The 23161-nt window shown below is 36.5% G+C and overlaps 1 protein-coding gene across 1 annotated transcript in view; it reads left to right on the forward strand.

The window, feature by feature from the left end:
- Window positions 1–17190: 17190 nt before the first annotated feature.
- Window positions 17191–23161, forward strand: part of EPHA6 (EPH receptor A6) — a 1448913-nt gene continuing 1442942 nt past the window's right edge. The window contains exons 1-2 of the mRNA XM_053706041.1: window positions 17191–17212; window positions 18896–19576. Coding sequence (XP_053562016.1) covers window positions 17191–17212; window positions 18896–19576 — 703 coding nt within the window. The remainder of the gene's footprint in view (window positions 17213–18895; window positions 19577–23161) is intronic.

Genomic DNA, 23161 nt, shown 5'->3' on the forward strand with positions numbered 1-23161 from the left:
CTTTATATCGACTGTACAACTTGAAAGCTTTTCTAGATGACAAAGTATTATTTATCAAAACATTAGTAAAAGGGAGAGACCCTCTTTAATTTGATAATCCTCACATAAAAGATATGTCCAACACCTGAAAAATCTAGGTGTATACCTTAGCTCTAAACCGGATCAGATAATTAGAGACAATTATGACCACCTTATTTCCAACCTTAAACAACTATTAGTGAAATGGGATTTTAAAGAACTTTCCTGGTTAGGAAGAGTTGCCTCAGTTAAAATGTAATTGCTCCCAAAGGTGTTATATTTATTTCGTTGTATCCCGCTCAATGTTCCACATTCTACTCTGTTCAATATACATAAATTGTTCCTAGATTACATATGGCAAAATAAAGCACATAGAATAGCTCGCAATACGTTACATCGACCTTTCCCCCGGGGAGGCATTGCGGCTCCCAATATCCTCATCTATTATGAAGCAGCACGCCTATCACATGTCACTGAATGGGGATTAACAGGTGATAAACCAGGTTGGTATCATCTAGAGGCGTCTGGACTACCGGGAGGATTAGAACTCCAAGATTTCATTTGGATCCCAAACATAGGAAAACTATTCTCCTCACTCCATCATATCATAATACAACACAATCTATCAATTTGGAAATCCCTGAGGAGTAGAGTAATGATTGCCCCCCACCCATCACCGGTACACCGCATTGCAGGTTTATTCTGGGATTTTCCAAATATTCATTTGGGTAAATGGAGGTTGAAGGGATTCTTGGCCATTGAAGACTTCTTTGACCAAAACTTGTCACTTGATCTGTCCCTAGTACCCACTAAATTTGACCCAGCTCCACCGTGGTTCCCGTTTGAGTCCCTCAGGGTCATTAGTTTTCTGAGGGCATGGGGGTTCTTTGCAGATCCCCTTAGGAAGCCCGCTCCATGGGAGATAAGATGGAAATATCCCAAACCTCTTACAATACACTATAACCTCCTTCTATAAGAACTTACTCCGGGGATACCATGGCAATATAAAGCCTGGAGCAGAGAGATTGACACCAGTTTCTCGGACCAAGATTGGGAGAATGCTATTATGCTAACCAAAAAAACTATACACTGCGTCACCATGCTAGAAGTGTATATCAAATTGCTCTTGAAGTGGCATAGGACTCCTGCGAGACTAGCTAAAATGTATCCCACAGCTTTGCCGTTGTGTTGGCGAGGATGTGGTATAGTTAGCTCTGATCTACATGTTTGGTGGGATTGCCCGAAAATAGTCCCATTGTGGAGAGAGATTCAGAGATTATGCGAATCGTTGAATCTTATCCCTGAGGTCTCATCTGCCAACGCTCTATTGCATATCATAGAAAGTGATACGCCACAGATGTCGAAGAGATTGCTGATATATATTTTTACTGCAGTCAAGTTGTGCATCGCCAGAGCCTGGAAATCTCCTGAACCTCCTAGTTTAGTCAAAATACACGCAGTAATAGATTATATGTCCAACATGGAGAGATTTTTCTTCAATTCAATTGATCAGATGGACACCTACTGGTTGATATCAGATACCTGGTTACATAAATAATGAAACTCCCATTGAGTTTGACTCATCTAATCCCCCCCCCTTTTTTTTTTCTTCCTCTCCTTCTTCTCTCTCTCTCTTACCCTATTTCCAATCTCTTCCTTTCTGGCTCGTCTAGACTTTTTGGATTGTCTATTGTCTCTATAGGAAGATCCAAAACCATACCTACTCCCCCCTCCTAGTTTCACAAAATCAGACTGGATGCTATAGCTAATTTTTTCTTATTCTGAGGGACGTATTTTCAAAATTTTGTGGATCATATGGTGTACCATATGGAAATGTTATATATGTTTGACACTATCTGAACCAAATATGCAATGTTTGTATCTTAGATCTATCAAGTATGCATGTGAACTTTGAAAACACCTACATGACTATTTATGATCCATATTATCGATATCTTGACAGTCATCCTGTACTTTCATGAACGAACAGGTTCTGTTTATACCTTTATTTTGACTGACATCCTGTACACTATTGTTTATATTGGTTTGTTGTATGACAGTGCAAAAAATGTCAATAAAAAAATATATAAAAAAAAAAAAAGATATGTCCAATATATTAATTGCAGCAATAGCTAGATGTGCCCATGAGTTGTCATAAATTATTTTGTGTAAAAGCGGGCTCTGTTTTTGCTTTTTTTTTAACTGGCCTTCCTAAGACATTTGAGCGTGGCACTATGGATGAGTGCTGATTTAGCTATCCGTGGAGTCAATTTCAATACATCTGACTTCCTATGCAAAGTATTTCTCATGATTTTTTATTTTTATTTTTACTTACAAATATTGCTTGCCACAGCATGATCATCTGTCACAACTGTATGGAAGTGTGGCTGTAAAAGGAGATCAACTCTGAATTTGGAATTGTGGACCACAACTGCAGTTCTGCCTTTAAGCTGTTGGAGTGTGTATTGCTTTAAGAGTTTGCTCTTAAGTGAAGTTTGCCTAGAGATATTGGTTACAGGAGAGATTCTGAGATGTGTCCTGTAAAGGCTGGTAAATCTGCTTGAGAGACTGTTTAGTGTTTTAGTACTTTTGTGATCTGCAGCTGAGCTCAACATGCTGCGTGCAACACTGTATCTGAATAGAGTGGCTGACGTCACTCCCTTAGTTGTGCTGGAGGCTGGTTCAGCAGAAGGAGTTAGACTGACAGGTTAGATGACGACCTGTTGGGGCGTTGGGAGCTTGCGGGTTCCGTTCCACTTGAATTGATAATACTTACGACTAGATTTAGAGTTTTGTCAGTAAAGACCCGTGTAGCTAACACTGCTTTTTTTTCCAGCACACCCTTAAGACAACGCTGGTATTGAGAGTTCTTTGAGTGGCTGCGTTAGGCTCTGAAAAGGGAGCGTTGAGCATAATTTAGCTCCACTTTAACCCTCAATACCAGCGTTGCCTATGGTAGCGGTAAGCTGGAAAAACATGCTTGTGCACGATATCCCCATAGGAAACAATGGGGCAGTTTGGGCTGAAAAAAAAACCTAACACCTGCAAAAAAGCAGCGTTCAGCTCCTAACGCAGCCCCATTGTTTCCTATGGGGAAACACTCTCTAAGTCTACACCTAACACCCTAACATGAACCCCGAGTCTAAACACCCCTAACCTTACACTTATTAACCCCTAATCTGCTGCCCCCTCTATCGCTGACACCTACATTATATTATTAACCCCTAATCTGCCGCTCCGTACACCGCCGCAACCTACATTATCCCTATGAACCCTAATCTACTGCCCCAACATCGCTGCCACCTATATTATATTTATTACCCCCTAATCTGCCCCCCCCAACGTCGCCGCTACCTTACCTACACTTATTAACCCCTAATCTGCCGGCCGGACCTCGCCACCACTATAATAAATGTATTAACCTCTAAACCGCCACACTCCCGCCTCGCAAACACTATAATAAATTGTATTAACCCCTAATCTGCCCTCCCTAAAATCGCCGCCACCTACCTACAATTATTAACCCCTAATCTCCCGCCCGCAACGTCGCCGCTACTATAATAAAGTTATTAACCCCTAAACCTAAGTCTAACCCTAACACCCCCCTAACATAAATATAATTTAAATTAAACAAAATAATATTCCTACTATTAAATAAATTAATCCTATTTAAAACTAAATACTTACCTAGAAAATACACCCTAATATAGCTACAATATAACTAATAGTTACATTGTAGCTATTTTAGGATTTATATTTATTTTACAGGCAACTTTGTATTTATTTTAACTAGGTACAATAGCTATTAAATAGTTAATAACTATTTAATAGCTACCTAGTTAAAATAAGTACAAAATTACCTGTAAAAGAAATCCTAACCTAAGTTACAAATACACCTAACACTACACTATCATTAAATTAATTAAATAAATAAACTACAATTAACTAAACTAAAATACAATTAAATAAACTAAACTATAATACAAAAAAAACAAACACTAAATTACAAAAAAATTACAGGAAATTTAAACTAATTAAACCTAATCTAAACCCCCTAATAAAATAAAAAATCCCCCCAAAATAAAAAAATGCCCTACCCTATTCTAAATTACAAAAGTAATCAGCTCTTTTACCAGCCCTTAAAAGGGCTTTTTGCGGGGCATTGCCCCAAAGTAATCAGCTCTTTTGCCTGAAAATAAAAATACAATACCCCCCCAACATTACAACCCACCACCCACATACCCCTACTCTAACCCACCCAAACCCCCCTTAAAAAAACTTATCGCTAACCCCCTGAAGATCATCCTACCTTGAGTCGTCTTCACCCAGCCGAGCCGAATTCTTCATCCAAGGTGCGCAGAGGAGGTCCTTCATCCGGTAGAAGTCTTCATCCAAGCAGGGCAAGAAGAGGTCCTTCATCCGGTAGAAGTCTTCATCCAGGCGGCGTCTTCAATCTTCATCCATCCGGAGCGGAGCCATCTTCAAAGGAGCCAACGCGGAGCCATCCTCTTCAACCGACGAATTCCCGATGAATGAAGGTTCCTTTAAGGGACGTCATCCAAGATGGCGTCCCTTCAATTCCGATTGGCTGATAGGATTCTATCAGCCAATCGGAATTAAGGTAGGAAAAATCTGATTGGCTGATGCTATCAGCCAATCAGATTAAAGTTCAATCCAATTGGCTGATGCAATCAGCCAATCTTATTGAGCTTGCATTCTATTGGCTGATTGGAACAGCCAATAGAATGCGAGCTCAATACGATTGGCTGATTGCATCAGCCAATCGGATTGAACTTCAATCTGATTGGCTGATAGCATCAGCCAATCAGATTTTTCCTACCTTAATTCCGATTGGCTGATAGAATCCTATCAGCCAATCAGAATTGAAGGGACGCCATCTTGGATGACTTCCCTTAAAGGAACCTTCATTCGTCGGGAAGTCATCTGTTGAAGAGGACAGCTCCGCGTCGGCTCCTTTGAAGATGACTCCGCTCTGGATGGATGAAGATTTAAGACGCCGCCTGGATGAAGACTTCTACCGGATGAAGGACCTCTTCTTGCCCCGCTTGGATGAAGACTTCTACTGGATGAAGGACCTCCTCTGCGCACCTTGGATGAAGGATTCGGCTCGGCTGGGTGAAGACGACTCAAGGTAGGATGATCTTCAGGGGGTTAGCGATAGTTTTTTTTAAGGGGGGTTTGGGTGGGTTAGAGTAGGGGTATGTGGGTAGTGGGTTGTAATGTTGGGGGGGGGTATTGTATTTTTATTTTCAGGTAAAAGAGATGATTACTTTGGGGCAATGCCCCGCAAAAAGCCCTTTTAAGGGCTGGCAAAAGAGCTGATTACTTTTGTAATTTAGGATAGGGTAGGGCATTTTTTTATTTTGGGGGGATTTTTTATTTTATTAGGGGGCTTAGATTAGGCATAATTAGTTTAAACTTCCTGTAATTTTTTTTATTTTTTGTAATTTAGTGTTTGTTTTTGTATTATAGTTTAGTTTATTTAATTGTATTTTAGTTTAGCTAATTGTAGTTTATTTATTTAATTAATTTAATGATAGTATAGTGTTAGGTGTATTTGTAACTTAGGTTAGGATTTATTTTACAGGTAATTTTGTACTTATTTTAACTAGGTAGCTATTAAATAGTTATTAACTATTTAATAGCTATTGTACCTATTTAAAATAAATACAAAGTTGTCTGTAAAATAAATATAAATCCTAAAATAGCTACAATGTAACTATTAGTTATATTGTAGCTATATTAGGGTTTATTTTCTAGGTAAGTATTTAGTTTTAAATAGGATTAATTTATTTAATAATAGGAATATTATTTTGTTTAATTTAAATTATATTTATGTTAGGGGGTGTTAGGGTTATGGTTAGACTTAGGTTTAGGGGTTAATAACTTTATTATAGTAGCGGCGACGTTGCGGGCAGGAGATTAGGGGTTAATAATTGTAGGTAGGTGGTGGCGATGTTAGGGAGGGCAGATTAGGGGTTAATACTATTTATTATAGTGTTTGCGAGGTGGGAGTGCGGCGGTTTAGGGGTTAATACATTTATTATAGTGGCGGCGAGGTCCGGTCGGCAGATTGGTTAATACTTGTAGTTAGGTAGCGGCGACGTTGGGGGGGCAGATTAGGGGGTAATAAATATAATATAGGTGGCGGCGATGTTAGGGGCAGCAGATTAGGGGTTCATAGCTATAATGTAGGTGGCGGCGGTGTCCGGTCGGCAGATTAGGGGTTAAAAATTTTTATTATAGGGTTTGCGATGTGGGAGGGCCTCGGTTTAGGGGTACATAGGTAGTTTTTGGTAGTTAGTGTACTTTATAGCACAGTAGTTAAGGGTTTTATATTCCGGCGTTAGCCCATAAAGCTCTTAACTACTGACTTTTTTTTGTGGCTGGAGTCTTGTCGGTAGAGGGTCTACCGCTCACTTCTTCCAAGACTCCAAATACCGGCGTTAGGCAGATCCCATAGAAAAGATAGGATACGGAATTGGCGTAAGGGGATCTGCGGTAGCCTGGAGTCGCGGTAAAGAAGTGAGCGTTAGACCCTTTCCTGGCTGACTCTAAATACCAGCGGGCGGCCAAAAGCAGCCTTAGGACCCCTTAACGCTGCTTTTGACGGCTAACGCCAAACTCTAAATCTAGCCGTTAGTTTGTACCGGAATAAAATTTGTACCTAGTAGGGATCTTGAGGAGTAGTGCTTGGCATATGGGTCTGAATTCCTGCTGATGACAGCAGTCCGGTCCGGAAAGGATCCAAGGTTTCAGCCTGGTATGAGCGGCAGGAGCCGAGAGCAGCTGAGACAGTCCAAACAGCTGCGATGTTTGCCGGAGTAGATTGTTTTGATACACAAATAGGTTCAGCAGACAGATCACTGTCAATAATTCCAGGTGATCATATAAATCTCTTTAGGTTGCAGGAGACAGGAACAAAGTTTGCAGACTTCTTCCAGGTAAGTGCAAAAGCATGAACAGAACGTAGCTATGCTACTAGCTAACAAATTAATTAGTAGGTGGTGCTGGGTCACGTGGGGATATAAAGGTTGCATTTAAAGGCATACACTCCAACATGACAGAAACCTGACATCATCTATTGATGGATAAGTAGGGTTACCAGGTGTCCAGTATTTAAAGGGACACTGAACCCACATTTTTTCTTTTGTGATTCAGATAGAACATGCAATTTTAAGCAACTTTTTAATTTACTCCTATTATCAAATGTTATTCATTCTCTTTGTATCTTTATTTGAAAAGCAAGAATGTAAGTTTAGATGCCGACCCATTTTTGGCGAACAAACTGGGTTGTCTTTGCTGATTGGACAGCACCAATAAACAAGTGCTGTCCATTGTCTGAACCAAAAACTGTCCGGCTCCTTAGCTTAGATGCCTTCTTTTTCAAATAAAGATAGCAAGAGAATGAAGAAAAAATGATAATAGGAGTAAATTAGAAATTTGCTAAAAATTGCATGCTCTATCTGAATCACAAAAGAAAAAATGTGGGTTCAGTGTCCCTTTAACCAAACAGTCCAGTATTTAAGCAGACTATCCAATAAAATCTTCACACAACAAAATGGACACATAAATATCCACTTTTTTTAAAAGTTCCTGAGTGTTTTTTTTAATGTAAAAGGCCCCCTATGTCTTAATGCATTACAAATAGAGAGTAGAAAGAAGTGAGGGGCAGTCATGTCGGTCACAAGTGGTAAAATTATGAATTTGTATGTTACTAGCAGCCAATGGGTAAAATTACTGTTTATTTGTCAAAAAATATGCATGGTAGGATCAACAGTTGGGCAAATCATGTGACCCCACTGACCATCATGCCCTGTCACCTACAGATTGTCCTCTATTTTTGTGGGCGTCAACTGACAACCCTATGACGAAATGGGAAAAAACCTTCATTGAAGTAAATTATACACTATCTGGCTTATTGGTTAACTTTATGCCACTTTCTCTTTAATCTATTTTAATTTGACAAGTTTCTAACAGTTTCTAAAAGGGACACTGAAGTCAAAATAAACTTTTATTATTCAGATAGAGCATGCAATTTTCAGACACTTTCCAATTTACTTCCATTATCAAATTTTGCACAGTCTTTTTATATTCACAATTTCTGGGGGAACAAGATCCTATTGAGAATGTCCAAAATCTCACAGGATATACGAATACTCGTCTGTGATTGGCTGATGTCTGCCACATGATACAGGGGGCTGGAAAGTGGGAGAAAAAATGAATTTGTCAGAAATACTGCTTATTTGAAATTCAGAGTAAGTGCTATTGCATTGTCTTTTTTGTTATGTTCTTGTTAATTATGTAATTCTATTACATTGAGTGGTCCTTTAAGTGTTTAACTAGATTTTCATATTATTTACTAATTTGAGTAAATAATTATGGGGTTAATCACAATCTTGTGCTTGTGATCATCAGCCAGTGCGTTTTTTTCAGCAACCACAATCATAAAATGCACCTGCTCATAAAACCCCTCAAGCACATAATCGTTACCTACTGAAAACACTACAAAAACTTTATTTGCCTCATTGTGATATCTTAGAAAAACAAACTGTAGATATTGTGGTTTATTGCTTACATCACAGCTTAAAGGGCTTCTATCTCAGTTTGGTTATCTAGTATTTAAAGAAAAATATCAGTTAAATAAACAAAATATACTTCTACTCCACCTATCTAGTGTAATTAAAAAAACAAGAAAAATATTTAGTATAATGACAATATTATTAGCGAGGAAGAGCATTACAAAATTTTGAATTGAACCCCCCCCCCCCCCCCCCCCCCCACACACACACACACCATCTATTGCTCAAAAAAGCACTCTGGCAACAAATAATTATGAAGAAATATGATATATTATCAGACCCCAATAGGGAGAGTCCATATATTTTCGGATAAATGGGAACAATATATTGAAACAATGAAAGAAGATCTACAAATTATCATATAAAGAGGGATAAAATAGCTTGTTTTCAGATGATAGAGAGATGAGGTGAATATAGAGTTATATGTACTGATACTAAAAGAAATAGAGAAATGCATACCCTTTTATAAGATCTTCACAAGAGTAATGGAAAAAATGTTAGTTAAATGAAAATAAGACTTTTATTTGTATATCATGTATAAATAATATAAAGATGTCTTTTACTCTTTTTTGTATACAGTGCGATGTATGAAAATAAAATAAATAAAAAAGGGCTTCTATGTTGATAAATCCGGTTTAATTATTGGTATTAATTAAGTGATGTTGCTGTCTGATATCATCCAATATGGTGCAAGTAATGTCAGTGGTCACATTAAAATGGTTACTGATAGTCAGCAGTTGTAAAACACTAAAAATATTTCTTCATCAGCTTCTGCTTGAAATACGGTTTACAAACTTTTGTATTACGTTTTACCAGCTTTTTATTTTAGTGAAATAATAATAATATGTAATGTATATAACTAGTCACATTGCACTATGAAGGGCTAGATTACAAGTGTCACACGATCCATAATGTAAAGTGCATTATCTTGCACTCGGTCTTGCGTTAAGAATAATGAAAATCTGACATTACAAGTGGATGGTTAAAAATTGTAACCAAAGCATCTTAACATGTCCAAAACGTTTTAGCACAGGGAGCATTGCTAGCGCACTCATCTAAAATACTGCTGTCAAATTGTTAGTGCTTTTTGAATCCTGAAGTAAACCATTATCACTTGATGATAGTTTGTATTTACAAAACACATGAAAATGCTAAGGAAATACAGGATTTAAGTGATATATAGGGGCATATTTATCAAGCTCAATAAAAGAAGTTCTCAAGAAGTTATGAAGTAGCGGTCTAAAGACCGCTGCTCCATAACTTGTCCGCCTGCTCTGAGGTGGTGGACAGAAATTAACCCGATCTAATTCGATCAGGTTGATTGACACCCCCTGCTAGCGGCCGATTGGCCCCAAATCTGCAGGGGGCGGCATTGCACCAGCAGTTCACAAGAACTGCTGGTGCAATGATAAATGCCAACAGCGTATGCTGTCGGCATTTATCGATAGGCAGCGATGTGCAGCGGACATGATACGCTACTTCATATCATGTCCGCTCGCACATTGTTAAATATGCCCCTTAGACTTAATACTTAATAAACAAAGGTTTTATGATACAATTAAAGGTATATGACAAGGGGCTAGCGATTGAGAAGTGGCTGTATTTTGTCACTTAAATGGCAGAACCAATTTTCCTGTTGACATTAGTTCTGCTATTTATCTGTTTCTATGGAACAAATATTAATGTTCTACTATTCAAATGTAACATTCAAATGTTACATTTGAATATGTATTTCCATAGACTTACACTAAAGTTTTTGAGAATCACCATTCTAATGTTGATAATGAATTGATTACAAAAAATATTGTGCAATGTTCAGCATTTCTTTAGATAGAACATACAGTTGTAATCTAAATTATTCAACCCCCATTGCAAATAAGGTATATTATCAAAATTTACAGACTTCCATTTGTTTGTAATGAACAAATCAAACAAAAGCAATTGAATTACCTCAACACAATGAATGTTTCAAGTGGTTTAACCAAATTCAACTAAAAATGCAACTTTTAATGAATTCTGCAGTCTCAAAATTATTAAACCCCTTCATGGCAAGCATCTTTAGTACTTAGTAGAGCACCCTTTTGCTGTTATGACCTGCTGCAAATGAGATGCATAGCCAGACACCAGCTTCTGGCATCATTCCTGAGGAATCTTAGCCCATTCTTCATGAGCAATGGCCTCAAGTTCAGTAATGTTCTTGGGTTTGCGTGCTGCAACTGCATTCTTCAAATCCACACCAGAGATTTTCTTTGGGGTTCAAGTCAGGTGACTGTGATGGCCAATGTATTTTTTTCCAGGACTTATGCAACCATGTGTTGGTGGAATTTGAGGTATGCTTGGGTTCATTGTCCTGCTGGAAGGTCCAAAGACGTCCACGCTTCAGCTTCCTCACAGATGGCATGTTGTTTTCTCCTAGGATTTCCTGATACTTTAATTAATCCATCTTGCTTCCACATGCTGCAGGTTTCCAGTGCCAGAGGATGAAAAGCAGCCCAGAGCATTACTGAGGCACCACCATGCTTAACTGTAGGCAGAGTGTTCTTTTCAGACTTTTCATTCTTCTTCCCCCAGACATACCGCGGGCCAAAAAGTTCCAGTTTTGTTTCATTGCTCCACAGAACAGATTCCCACAACTTCTGTGGCTTATTTATATGATTGTGTGCATATTGGAGCATAATTTTCTTGTGCTTTAGGGTCAGTAGTGGTGTATGTCTTGGAGTTCTCACATGGAAACCTTCTGCATCTCGTACCCGCCTTATTGTGCAAACTGGAACGCCAGTGCCTGTTGCCACCAAGTCTTACTGCAGATCTTTTGCAGTCAATAAAATGTTTTTCTCTACCTGTCTTCTCAGAAATCTGCTTGCAATGGTTGATTTAATTTTTCTGACCTGTCCAAGTAGTGTAACCACTGTTCCTTTAACTTTGAAACTATTCTTCCAACAGTGTCTCTAGGAACATTCAGTGCCTTTGCTATGTTTTTTAATCCTGTTTATAGTTTGTGTAGGGTGATGATCTCTTAACTTTTTGGACCATTCTTTTGACTCAGCCATATTTCTAACGTGCAGTCAAATGTGACACTCAACAAACCCCTAGCCAGTTCAGGTACTTCATGTGTTCTAGCTCAACCACACCTGGTGCAACTAATGAAGCCCTTGATTAGTTGCATCGGATGTGCTTGAGACGACACCTGTTTTGCATATTGGTGCTGTTGTGAGGGATTCTATTCATTGGGTTGAATAATTTTGAGACTGAAGAATTCATTAAAAAAATAGCATTTTCAGTTGAATTTGAGGAAATTACTTGAAGCATTTGTTGTGTTAAGCTATTTAAATTGCTTTTGTTTGATTTGTTCATTGCAAATAACTGAAAGTCTGTAAATTTTGAATTTTGATTACAGGAAATTTATTTGGACGGCTAGCAACATACAGTTAATGCATATTCTTTGGAACAGGATATTTATGAAAGATACAAATGTAACCCTGACCAAATTTAGTTTATATTACTATAAAGTTAACATCCCTTTTATATTTGATCGGATGCACTAGCACACACAAATCTGAAATGTCACAGTGTGGTTATAAAATGAAAAAAGATAGATCAGCTATGCCAGTAGAACTTTTAGTGCTGACCAGTTGGTCACAAGATTCTGGTGTGATTTCTCATTTTCTCTCTGCCTGTAGTGATAGTATTGGATCAAGTTTGCACAAATATGTCCTGCAACACTACAGTATATTAATTAGTAATTAGAAAGATTGATTCAGTGAAAGTCTCTGTGTTAAATAAAGATTCTTTTTACATGCAAGCTCAGATTTTATTATGCTTAGTACATAGTAGATCACACTGACAAAGTTCACAGAAAAGTAGACTCCATCTCAGTAAAGTATGGATTATATGAATGTGAGTCTTTGAAAATGCAATTTTAGTGACATATGGAAAAGACTACAAAAATGTTACCACTCAAATGACCTTGATTTTGACCATTCAAATGTATTTATTGAACAGAAAAGGCCCATTTTCAAACAGCTATAAACACTGTAACTAAACTGCAAAAGAATATTAAACTCATATGAAAATGTCATACAAAGTTCAAAACACTTAAAAACGTCAACTAAATAAGTCCCTTCATAAATGGCAGTTTTGGATATTTCATAAAAACACAGAGAGTTTCTTAAAGCCATTAATGACTAAGCTGGCGTATATCCACATACTTTAAGTTAACTGACAGCTGGAAGGTTTATGTTTCTTAAGTTCAGTTTTGGTATAATGGCTCTTTGCATCTGCAGCAAAATTGCTCCATTGAGACAATAATCTGATGAATGAGCCCAGATGGCTCTCAAACCATTGCTGAATCAGTGTCCCTTACTTCTAAGGTCGCAATAATTGGTATATCTATGAACAGTTAAAATAACTTTAGAAGGAACAATGACATTTACTCAGTGTCTTGAGATAAGTGGCTTGGTAATATGTGTAGCTGTAGTCAAATGGCAGGTATCTGCCTATTAACTGTTATCTCACACAATTATATACGCATTTATTTCTCCGCTATGCCGTACACAGTATCTAAAGTGCTTCATATTACAAATAAAAATGCTTAGTAGAAAACAAATATGTATATCTTTTCACTGACACTGGTAGGTAATTCAATTGGAACATTTATGTTCATTTAAATAGCACTGTGGGTTAGTTGAATTTATAGAATCTCTGACTTGTCCTGTTACAGTCACCCTCTGCTAAACCTTAAAATGTAAAATAAATGTGTAATTAATATAGATAAGGTAGCTGTTGATGTTAGAATAAAATGTAAATATCTACTGTTTATGGCTATAGTATAAATGATTGATACCAATATTTTAATAGCAAATATGAAAATTGGTTAACTTAGTGGCTATGGATTAGGGCCAAATTATTCCTATTTAAAACTAAATACTTACCTGTAAAATAAACCATAAGATAGCTACAATATAACTAATAGTTACATTGTAGCTAGCTTAGGGTTTATTTTTATTTTACAGGCAAGTTTGTATTTATTTTAACTAGGTAGAATAGTTATTAAATAGTTATTAACTATTTAATAACTACCTAGCTAAAATAAATACAAAAGTACCTGTAAAATAAAACCTAACCTAAGTTACATGAACACCTAACACTACACTATAATTAAATAAATTAACTAAATTAAATACAATTACCTAAATTAAATTAAATTAGCTAAAACAAAAACAAACAAACACTAAATTACAGAAAATAATAAACAAATTACAGATATTTAAACTAATTACACCTAATCTAATAGCCCTATTAAAATAAAAAAAGCCCCCCAAAATAAAAAAAAAACCCTAGCCAAAACTAAACTACCAATAGCCCTTAAAAGGGCCTTTTGCGGGGCATTGCCCCAAAGTAATCAGCTCTTTTACCTGTAAAAAAAAAAATACAAACAACCCCCCCAACAGTAAAACCCACCACCCACACAACCAACCCCCAAATAAAATACTATCTTAAAAAACCTAAGCTCCCCATTGCCCTGAAAAGGGCATTTGAATAGGCATTGCCCTTAAAAGGGCAGTTGGCTCTATTGCAGCCAAGAGCTGCAATAGAGCTAATTTCTCCTCGCACATCAGGGAATCACATATGCGGCGCCAGCAGTTCATAAAGTGCAGTAAATCAGATAAACTGGTGATGTCCAGAAATGTGCGTAAATACACATTTTTTGAGTCGCCAGTGACTTACGGCACTTTAGAAACTGTCGACGCCTAAGAAAATGAAAAAAAAAATCAACTCTCCCGTAAAAGTCTAACCCGCCTCCCAAAAATAAACCCGGCACGTAAAACCCCTATATCTGCAATCCCCCCACATCACAACTAATAATAAATGTATTAACCCCTAAACCAACAACCCCCCACAATGCAATATGCCTAATTAAACTATTAACCACTAATCCGCCATTCACCCACATCGCAATCTACCTAGCAAAAGTATTAACCCCTAAATCCGCTAACCCCAACATCGCAAACTACCTAATAAATGTATTAACCCCTAATCCCAATTAACCCACATTGCAAAGTACCTATTAAAACTATTAACCCCTAATCCGCCATTAACCCACATCGCACCAAACCTTATAAATCTATTACCCCCTAATCCGCCAAACCCACACAACGCAATAATCCTAATAAAACTATTAACCCCTAAACTGCAAAACCCACACAACGCAATAATCCTAATAAAACGATTAACCCCTAATTCGCCAAACCCCCACAACACAATTACCCTAATTAACCTATTAACTCCTAATCCGCCAAACCCCAACAACGCAAATAACTAATTTAATTACTAAGCCCCCTAACCTAACACCCACTAAATTAACCCCAAATTACATTAAATAATAAAATACTAAATTATAATTAAAATAAAAAATCCTAACAGTACTTATACTTAAATTAATCTAAAATTACCAAAAATAAAAAGTCTAACATTACAGAAAATAATATAAAAAATTATCCAAAATAAAAAAAAATAACCTAATCCCTATGAAAATAAAAATCCCCCCTCCAAATAAAAACACCCTCTTATCTAATGCTAAACTACCAATAGCCCTTAAAAGGGCTTTTTGTTGGGCATTGCCCTAAGTTAAACAGCTCTTTTACTTTAAAAAATACTAAGTCCCCCCTTTAACAGTAAAACCCACCACCCACCAAACCCCCCCAAAAAATAAACCTAACACTAAAAAAAACTAAACTACCCATTGCCCCTAAAGGGGCATTTGTAAGGGCATTGCCATTAAAAGGGCATTCAGCTCTTTTAAGAGTGCCCAATAAATCCCTAATCTTAAAAAAAAAAAAACCCTAAAAATAAAAAAAGGCCTAAGTCTAACCCCCAAATAGGTACTCACCATTCTGGCGGAGAAGTCTGGGGGAGAAGGTCCTGTTCCAGGCGGTGAAGTCTTCTTCCAAGAGGCCAACATCTTCTTCCAAGCGGGGACCACTTCCTTCTTCATCCAGGACCAAGCTGGCGTGGAGCAGAGATGAGCGCGGAGCAGGATCCTCTTCGTACGATTGCCATCTTACACTGAATAGTGAATTCAAGGTATGCGTTTAATTATGGCATCCCTTGCATTCCTATTGGCTGATTTGATTCTTCAAATTCAAATCAGCCAATAGGATAAGAGCTACTGAAATCCTATTGGCTGTTCAAATCAGCCAATAGGATTTAAGTACAGTGGCAATCGGATAAAGAGGATCCTCCACGCTGCATTTAAATCTGGTCTCTGACTGGCTAAATCAAAGCAGACCAGATAAACATATTCATGTGTTTTTTCAGACAGTGTATTCCTGCATTGCTTGGAAATTTACAAACCCTGAGAGTCTTAAATGTTCTAAAATATTTCTTTATGCAGATCTTTTGCTAATATATACCATGCATATTTAAAGAATTATTAACTTAAATAGGCATTAAAACTCCGGTAAATGTTTAATTAAGTATAGAAGTAACTAAGCAGCACAATACACATTCATTATTTAGTTTGCTTTTCCTGTAGTATGCTTCTGCACATTGTGCTTTTTCCCTTCTTCCCCCAGTGCTTTGTATATACGTATAAGTTTGCTGCAGTTTACTTGACCCTGCTAAATGCTACACATTGTTTACTTAGGTTCATGCAGTTACATCTGACACTGTCTAGCTTCTACAACATAAACAAGAAATACTTGTGTGGGTTTTCAAGGTGGTTCTTAATTGATAATGTATACAGCTGTTATTTAAAGCAACTGGTTATATTGTTACTTTAAAGAGAGGGTGCTTTTATATATGCATAGTTAAATGGAGACCTATGTATCAACAAGTAATACTACAAATATCTAAATAAACAGAAATGTGTTGTGAGCATTAAAAAAATAACCTCCGACTCTGTTTGCGACATTTGCAGGATTTTCCTGTTTCAGTGTAGTCCAAGAATACACCCCTTGTTGCATGAGCCCCAGATTTAAAATAACTTGTGCACTGATTGAAAAGGAGAGTCTACTTGAAAAATGTTATTGTTTAAAAAGATAATCCCTTTAAAACCCATTCCCCAGCTTTGCATACCCAACACATTTAAGCCTCTTCAGACTGCCCCCTTATCTCAGTATTTACAAACTTGCATTTTAACCAGTCAGTGCTGGCTCATTCATAACTCCACATGAGTGAGAACAGTGTTATCTATATGGCAAACATTAACTATCACTGTCTTGCTTTGAAAAGCAAATAAAATGCTCTTAGATAGAGGCGGCCTGCAGGTGCTTAGAAACAGTCAGAGACTTAGGGGCTGGTTTAAAAAAGTCTGGGCAGGCAGGGTTCGCTTCCACAAACTTGTCCACCCAGGATCACAAAAAGCGGGCAGCAATACGCTTGTACAAGGTTTCCACCTGCTCATGATAACCCAATGTTGATTTTAATCTGCCAGCTAAAAGCTGGCTTATGTGGCCTGCAGCAAAGGGCATCCAAAATCTGCATGCACAGCTTAATAAGTAGAGCCCTTGGAGCTTAAGACATTATAAAGTGTATTAATATATCAATGTTGGTTGTGCGATGCTGGAGGATGGGTAATAAAGGTGTTATCTATATTTTTAAACAATATAAAAATCAAGAAGACTGTCCCTTTAATCCCTTCAGGACAGGGCAAAGGTTCATGAGCAGAACAAAGTTCTGAAGTACACATTTGCAGAAAACAGGAAGTAACGTGATTGTCGATGTGATCATGGGACTTTAATGCAGTTATCGGATCATAAGGGCAGCCTATTATGCTAAGCACTTCTCCCAGTCCAATTACTTGCTTCCTAGAAGCTATCCTAGCTGTGTTAAAGCCCAGGGTTTTAGCATGGCATAGAATGTCCTAACAGCATCTAGGGGTTAAGCAACCGCTGTATGACTATTTGTACGTGAGTATGCTATGGTTGTGGTGGTAGCAGAAACAACACGCATTTCATAAAAAAAAAAAATGATGTTTATACGTTTTTCTGCAGGGCTCCCAAACGTTATATGGAGGAACTTTCACTAATTGTTAGATTTGCCTGGGGCAGATTACATTATACTCCTACACTAAAGATAATGCATCAAAATAAAATGAAATTATATTTTGTGGTAATATTTTATTATTTATTGTGCCACATTTTTCCTGTAATTTAAGTCTAAAAATTCACATGGCTAACCATGCACCATATGTGGCCTTAATAGCAACTTTTTAATTTACTTCTGTTATTAAATTTGCATAGTTCATTCGGTATACTTTGTTAAAGAGTAGTCTTAGGTGAGCTCAGGAGCTTGCAATTGTGTCTAGCCATTTGCAACGTTGTTTACAGAGATAGAAACACTACTGCCATAGACTGCTAAATACACGTGCACACTCCTGAACTCCTATCAACCCACCTAGCTTTACTCTTTAACAAACAATATTAAGAGAACAAAGAACATTTGATAATAGAAGTAAGAGTTGTTTAAAATTGTATGCTCTATCTGAATTTTTAAAGTTTAATTTTGACTTTACTTTCCCTTTAACATAATAATAATGGCTAGCTGTGGCTACTCCAGTAAGTATTGCATTGACTTCTCCAAGTGGTGTGTGAAGTTTGGTTATAGTTGTAGCAAACAATGTAATAATGCGTTTCAAACATTTTCAAACTCACTCAGCGGGGCCCAGTTATTAAGCTCCGGATGGAGCTTGAGGGTCCGTGTTTCTGGCAAATCTTCAGACTCGCCAGAAACAGCAGTTATGAAGCAGCGGTCTAAAGACCGCTACTCCATAACGCTGTCCGCCTGCTCTAAGCAGGCGGACAGAGATCGCTGGAATTCAACCCGATCGAGTACGATCAGGTTGATTGACACCCCCCTGCTGGTGGCCGATTGGCCACGAGTCTGCAGGGGGTGGCGTTGCTGAATATGGAGAGCGTATTGCTCTCCGCATTCTCCGCATTCAACGAGGTATGTCGGACCTGATCCGCACTGTCGGATCAGGTCCGACATAACTTTGATAAATATCCCCCATTATGTTAATTTATTGCATGATTACAGAAAAAAAACATGTAATTATAAAGTGTTTTCTACTCATATTCCAAGAGTTATTTATTTTTAAAGCTATTTAATTTAAAACTGATACTGTTTTTTTTATACTTTATTATTCAGAATATTGTTACTATATTTTCTTTCTTTTGAAAATTCTATATGTTGGACACTAATAGGATTCAAGATGATACATTTGAACTGCTTTTTGTGCTATATTGCAAATAAAAATATATAATTACATTCACCTTTTCCTTGTTCACAGTGGGACGCCATTACAGAGATGGATGAGTACAATCGACCTATTCATACTTACCAAGTGTGTAATGTAATGGAAGCAAACCAAAACAACTGGCTACGTTCAAATTGGATCTCCCGTGATGCAGCACAAAAAGTGTTTGTTGAAATGAAGTTCACCCTCAGAGACTGTAACAGCATTCCATGGGTAGTGGGAACCTGCAAAGAGACTTTTAATCTTTACTACATGGAATCGGATGATGCTCTTTATGTGAAATTCAAGCCATCACAATATAATAAAATTGATACCATTGCTGCTGATGAGAGTTTTACACAAATGGATTTGGGAGACAGAATTTTAAAGCTCAATACAGAAGTTCGTGAGGTGGGTCCAGTAACAAGGAAAGGTTTTTACCTGGCTTTTCAGGATATTGGGGCATGCATTGCTTTAGTATCTGTCAGAGTCTACTATAAAAAATGTCCTTATATGGTTCGGAATTTGGCAATGTTTCCAGATACTATTCCAAGAGTTGATTCATCTTCACTAGTGGAGGTACGAGGTTCTTGTATAAAATACGCAGAGGAAAGAGACACTCCAAAATTGTATTGCGGAGCTGATGGAGACTGGCTTGTACCACTTGGGCGTTGTGTCTGCAGTGTTGGGTATGAGGAAATAGATGGATCATGCCATGGTAAGTGATCTTTTATCTCATTTATACATTTATTGTAGCTGAAGAAAAGGTAACTTGATTGGGAATATATTTAATATTTGTAATAGAATGATACTATGTAAATATTTTACCACTGTTATTGCTATTTAATAAAACCATTTTAGTCTGATTAGCAGCATAGTGCTAGTGCAATGCAAGCCTTGCAGACTAATCCAACTGGCGTGATTGACTCCCAATGCTGTCATTCAGTTGGTTATTTGAGAGCAGAGAGGGCAGTGATTGCTTGTGCAGTCTTAACTATTGCCAGCAAATGCTGTATCTTTGATGGTTAGACCAGGCCGAAAAGTTTCATGTCTAAGAATATTCTCAAACTGCTGTTTAATAAATGGCGCTTAGAGTTAATCTCTCACTCCAACTGTGCTGCTGAGCTTTTCCTGAACAGGACACAGACGATTGGTGGTTACATATATTTCATATGTATATTATTCTTGATTGGCTTACTGGCCACTTCAACTCCTTAGGGGTGCAAATCCTGAGGAGTACTTTAACAATATTTTTAACCAATTTGAGGTGGTTAAATACATAATTACAATTCATTTATGCAATTCAAAATATGAATGCAACAGGTTATTTAATTAACACGTTATTAACACGTTAATTTAATTTCATTATCTAATGTCTGAGTAACTTAGTCACAAACTGACAAGGTTACTTTGAATTGATGAGTATCATTGATCAAAATGAATTAAACAGTTTAATAACGATGAGCTAAATAATCTTGTTATTTTATGGTGTTTTATGATCATTCTCTATCAAAAAGACTTATGTCTGTTCCACATAAAATACCATATAATGACGTATGACGAGAACATGATATTTGGGAAAACCCACCCTTATCTTCTGTGTCTTTAATATATATATATATATACATACATATATATATATATATATATATATATATATATATATATATATATATATATATATATATATATATATATATAAATATTTATATCATTTATCAGTGTTGTATTTTATTACTAACAGCACCTTATGATTCTATTGCCATATCCCATTAACAGTACTTTTACTAATTGCTAACTGGTTTATCAGTTTTATTTGCTTTATACCCCAACTTCCTTATCTCTTTAACTAACATTGTTTTATGTAGAGCATACACTGTAAAAAAACAAACAAGCAGAACAAAACAGTGTTCATTAAAATCATTATAGTTCCCAGTTCCTAGTGTTTTATATTGTGAAGATGTTTTAACTGAGTTTATAGCTTCATAACTTTACAGCATTACAAAAGGCAAAGCTTTTATTGATAGCCTGCTAAGAAAAGGTTACATACTCACATGGAATTTTTTAACAACTGCAGATGAAACCCATAATCGTATCCTTGTATATGTGTATATATTTTGCATGATATGTTCTATCTATTTATCTATCTATCTATCTATCTATCTATCTATCTATCTGTCTATCTATCAATTTATCAACCTATCTATCCAATGAAAGTGTCACATTTTTGGTGGACCCCTTAAGGACCAGGGACGTACCCTGTATGTTGCTGGTCTTTCTATTGGGATTGTGAAATTAATAGTGCGGTCTCATTGCTAGCCATGAGACTGCACTAATTCCAGTGACCAGAAGGGAGGAGGGAGGGTATAAAAGCGCTATTAGTAGCAAGAAACCCCTTAACGACTGGCCAAGTACATGGTACATCTCAGTCATTAAGGGTTTAAAGGCAAAATCTGTATTGTAATGTTGTTTCATAGAAAATTGTATCTTTATTTAGAAGTCTATGTCTAGAGGTTCATTATAAAAAAAAATGTCTGTCTACTGATAACAGAAGTAAATCACAAGCAGTTTGTATAGTGACACTAAAATCTTGTAAAACCATTTATAGCTTAGGCCATTCATAATTATACGTGGGCTACAGGGACTCATTTCCTAAAATTGCTGTTATATTCTCTGGAAAGTTTTAGAAGGACAAACAAGATAGAAATGTGTTGTTGGAAGCATTCACATGGTCCTTATTCATCAAACAGATTTGTCTGACTAAACTGACTGTTTGTCAATACGCATTTTGATAGTAATGTTTCTATGATTTTAATATTCTAAGATTAATGGGGTTTTTTATTAGAATAAAACTGCCAAAAGATGAAACATTATAATTCATCTTAAAAATATGTTTCTGGATATTCTTCATTATATCACTTTAAAAAGGAACATGCAATTGAAATAAAGAAATGTATTATTACTCTATACTTATTTATTTAACCCTTGCAAAGAGGTTAAACACAATTTTAAAGTTCACTTTGGACTTGGAGGGCACTACAGATCCTAAACAAGGTTTGTGATTAGCAGCTATGTACATATGTTGTGCCTGATTGGCTTTGCCATTTTGTTCAGATCTAGGCTGGTAGTGCATTGCTGGACTAGAAGTAACATTAATTATGTTAAAGGTACAGTAAAGTCAAAATTAAATATTTAAGGGACACTGAACCCAAATTATTTATTTTGTGATTCAGATAAAGCTTGCCATTTTAAGCAACTTTCTAATTTACTCCTATTATCAATTTGTCTTTGTTCTCTTGCTATCTTTATTTGAAAAAGAAGGCATCTAAGCTTTTTTTCTTGGTTCAGAACTCTGGACAGCACTTTTTTATTGGTGGATGAATTTATCCACCAATCAGCAAGGACAACCCAGGTTGTTCACCAAAAATGGGCTGGCATCTAAACTTACATTCTTGCATTTCAAATACAGATACCAAGAGAATAAAGACAATTTGATAATAGGAGTAAATTAGAAAGTTGCTAACATTTCTTGCTCTATCTGAATCACGAAAGAAAAAAATTGGGTTCAGTGTCCCTTTAATTATACAGATATAGAATATTATTTCAAACAACTTTCCCACTTCTATTATCAAATTTGCTTTGTACTCTTGATATTCTTTGTTAAGACTAAACCTAGGGTAGGCTTATAGAAGCTCAGGAGTGTGCACATCACTTTTGCAGTCTATGGAAGTAGTGTTGGTATCTATGCATAGCATTGCTATAAACAATGTTGCAGATACTACTGCCAGATGGCTTCTGTGCTCACCTAGGATTACACTTTAACAAAGGATACAAAGAGAACTAAGCAAAATTGGTAACAGATGTAAATTGGAAAGTTGTTTAAATTTTCATGCTCTGTCAAAAATCGTAATGTTGATATTAATTTTATATTTATTCTTAATAGTCCTGATTGATTTTTTAAATTTGTGTAAATTCTTATTCCATGTTATATTGGCAATATCTGCAATACATATTTACGTGTAATTTGATGTAATATTACTAAAATATTAGGTAAATGAACCAATGCATATGTTTTTACAGATGAGTAAACAAAGTGACTTTTTGTTAACCCCTTAATGACCGGACCATTTTTCAATTTTCTTACCCTTAATGACAATGGCTATTTTTACATTTCTGCAGTGTTTGTGTTTAGCTGTAATTTTCCTCTTACTCATTTACTGTACCCACACATATTATAAACGGTTTTCCCGCCATTAAATGGACTTTCTAAAGATACCATTATTTTCATTATATCTTATAATTT

This window comes from Bombina bombina, chromosome 3 (genome assembly GCF_027579735.1).
Source record: "Bombina bombina isolate aBomBom1 chromosome 3, aBomBom1.pri, whole genome shotgun sequence".
Taxonomy (NCBI): domain Eukaryota; kingdom Metazoa; phylum Chordata; class Amphibia; order Anura; family Bombinatoridae; genus Bombina; species Bombina bombina.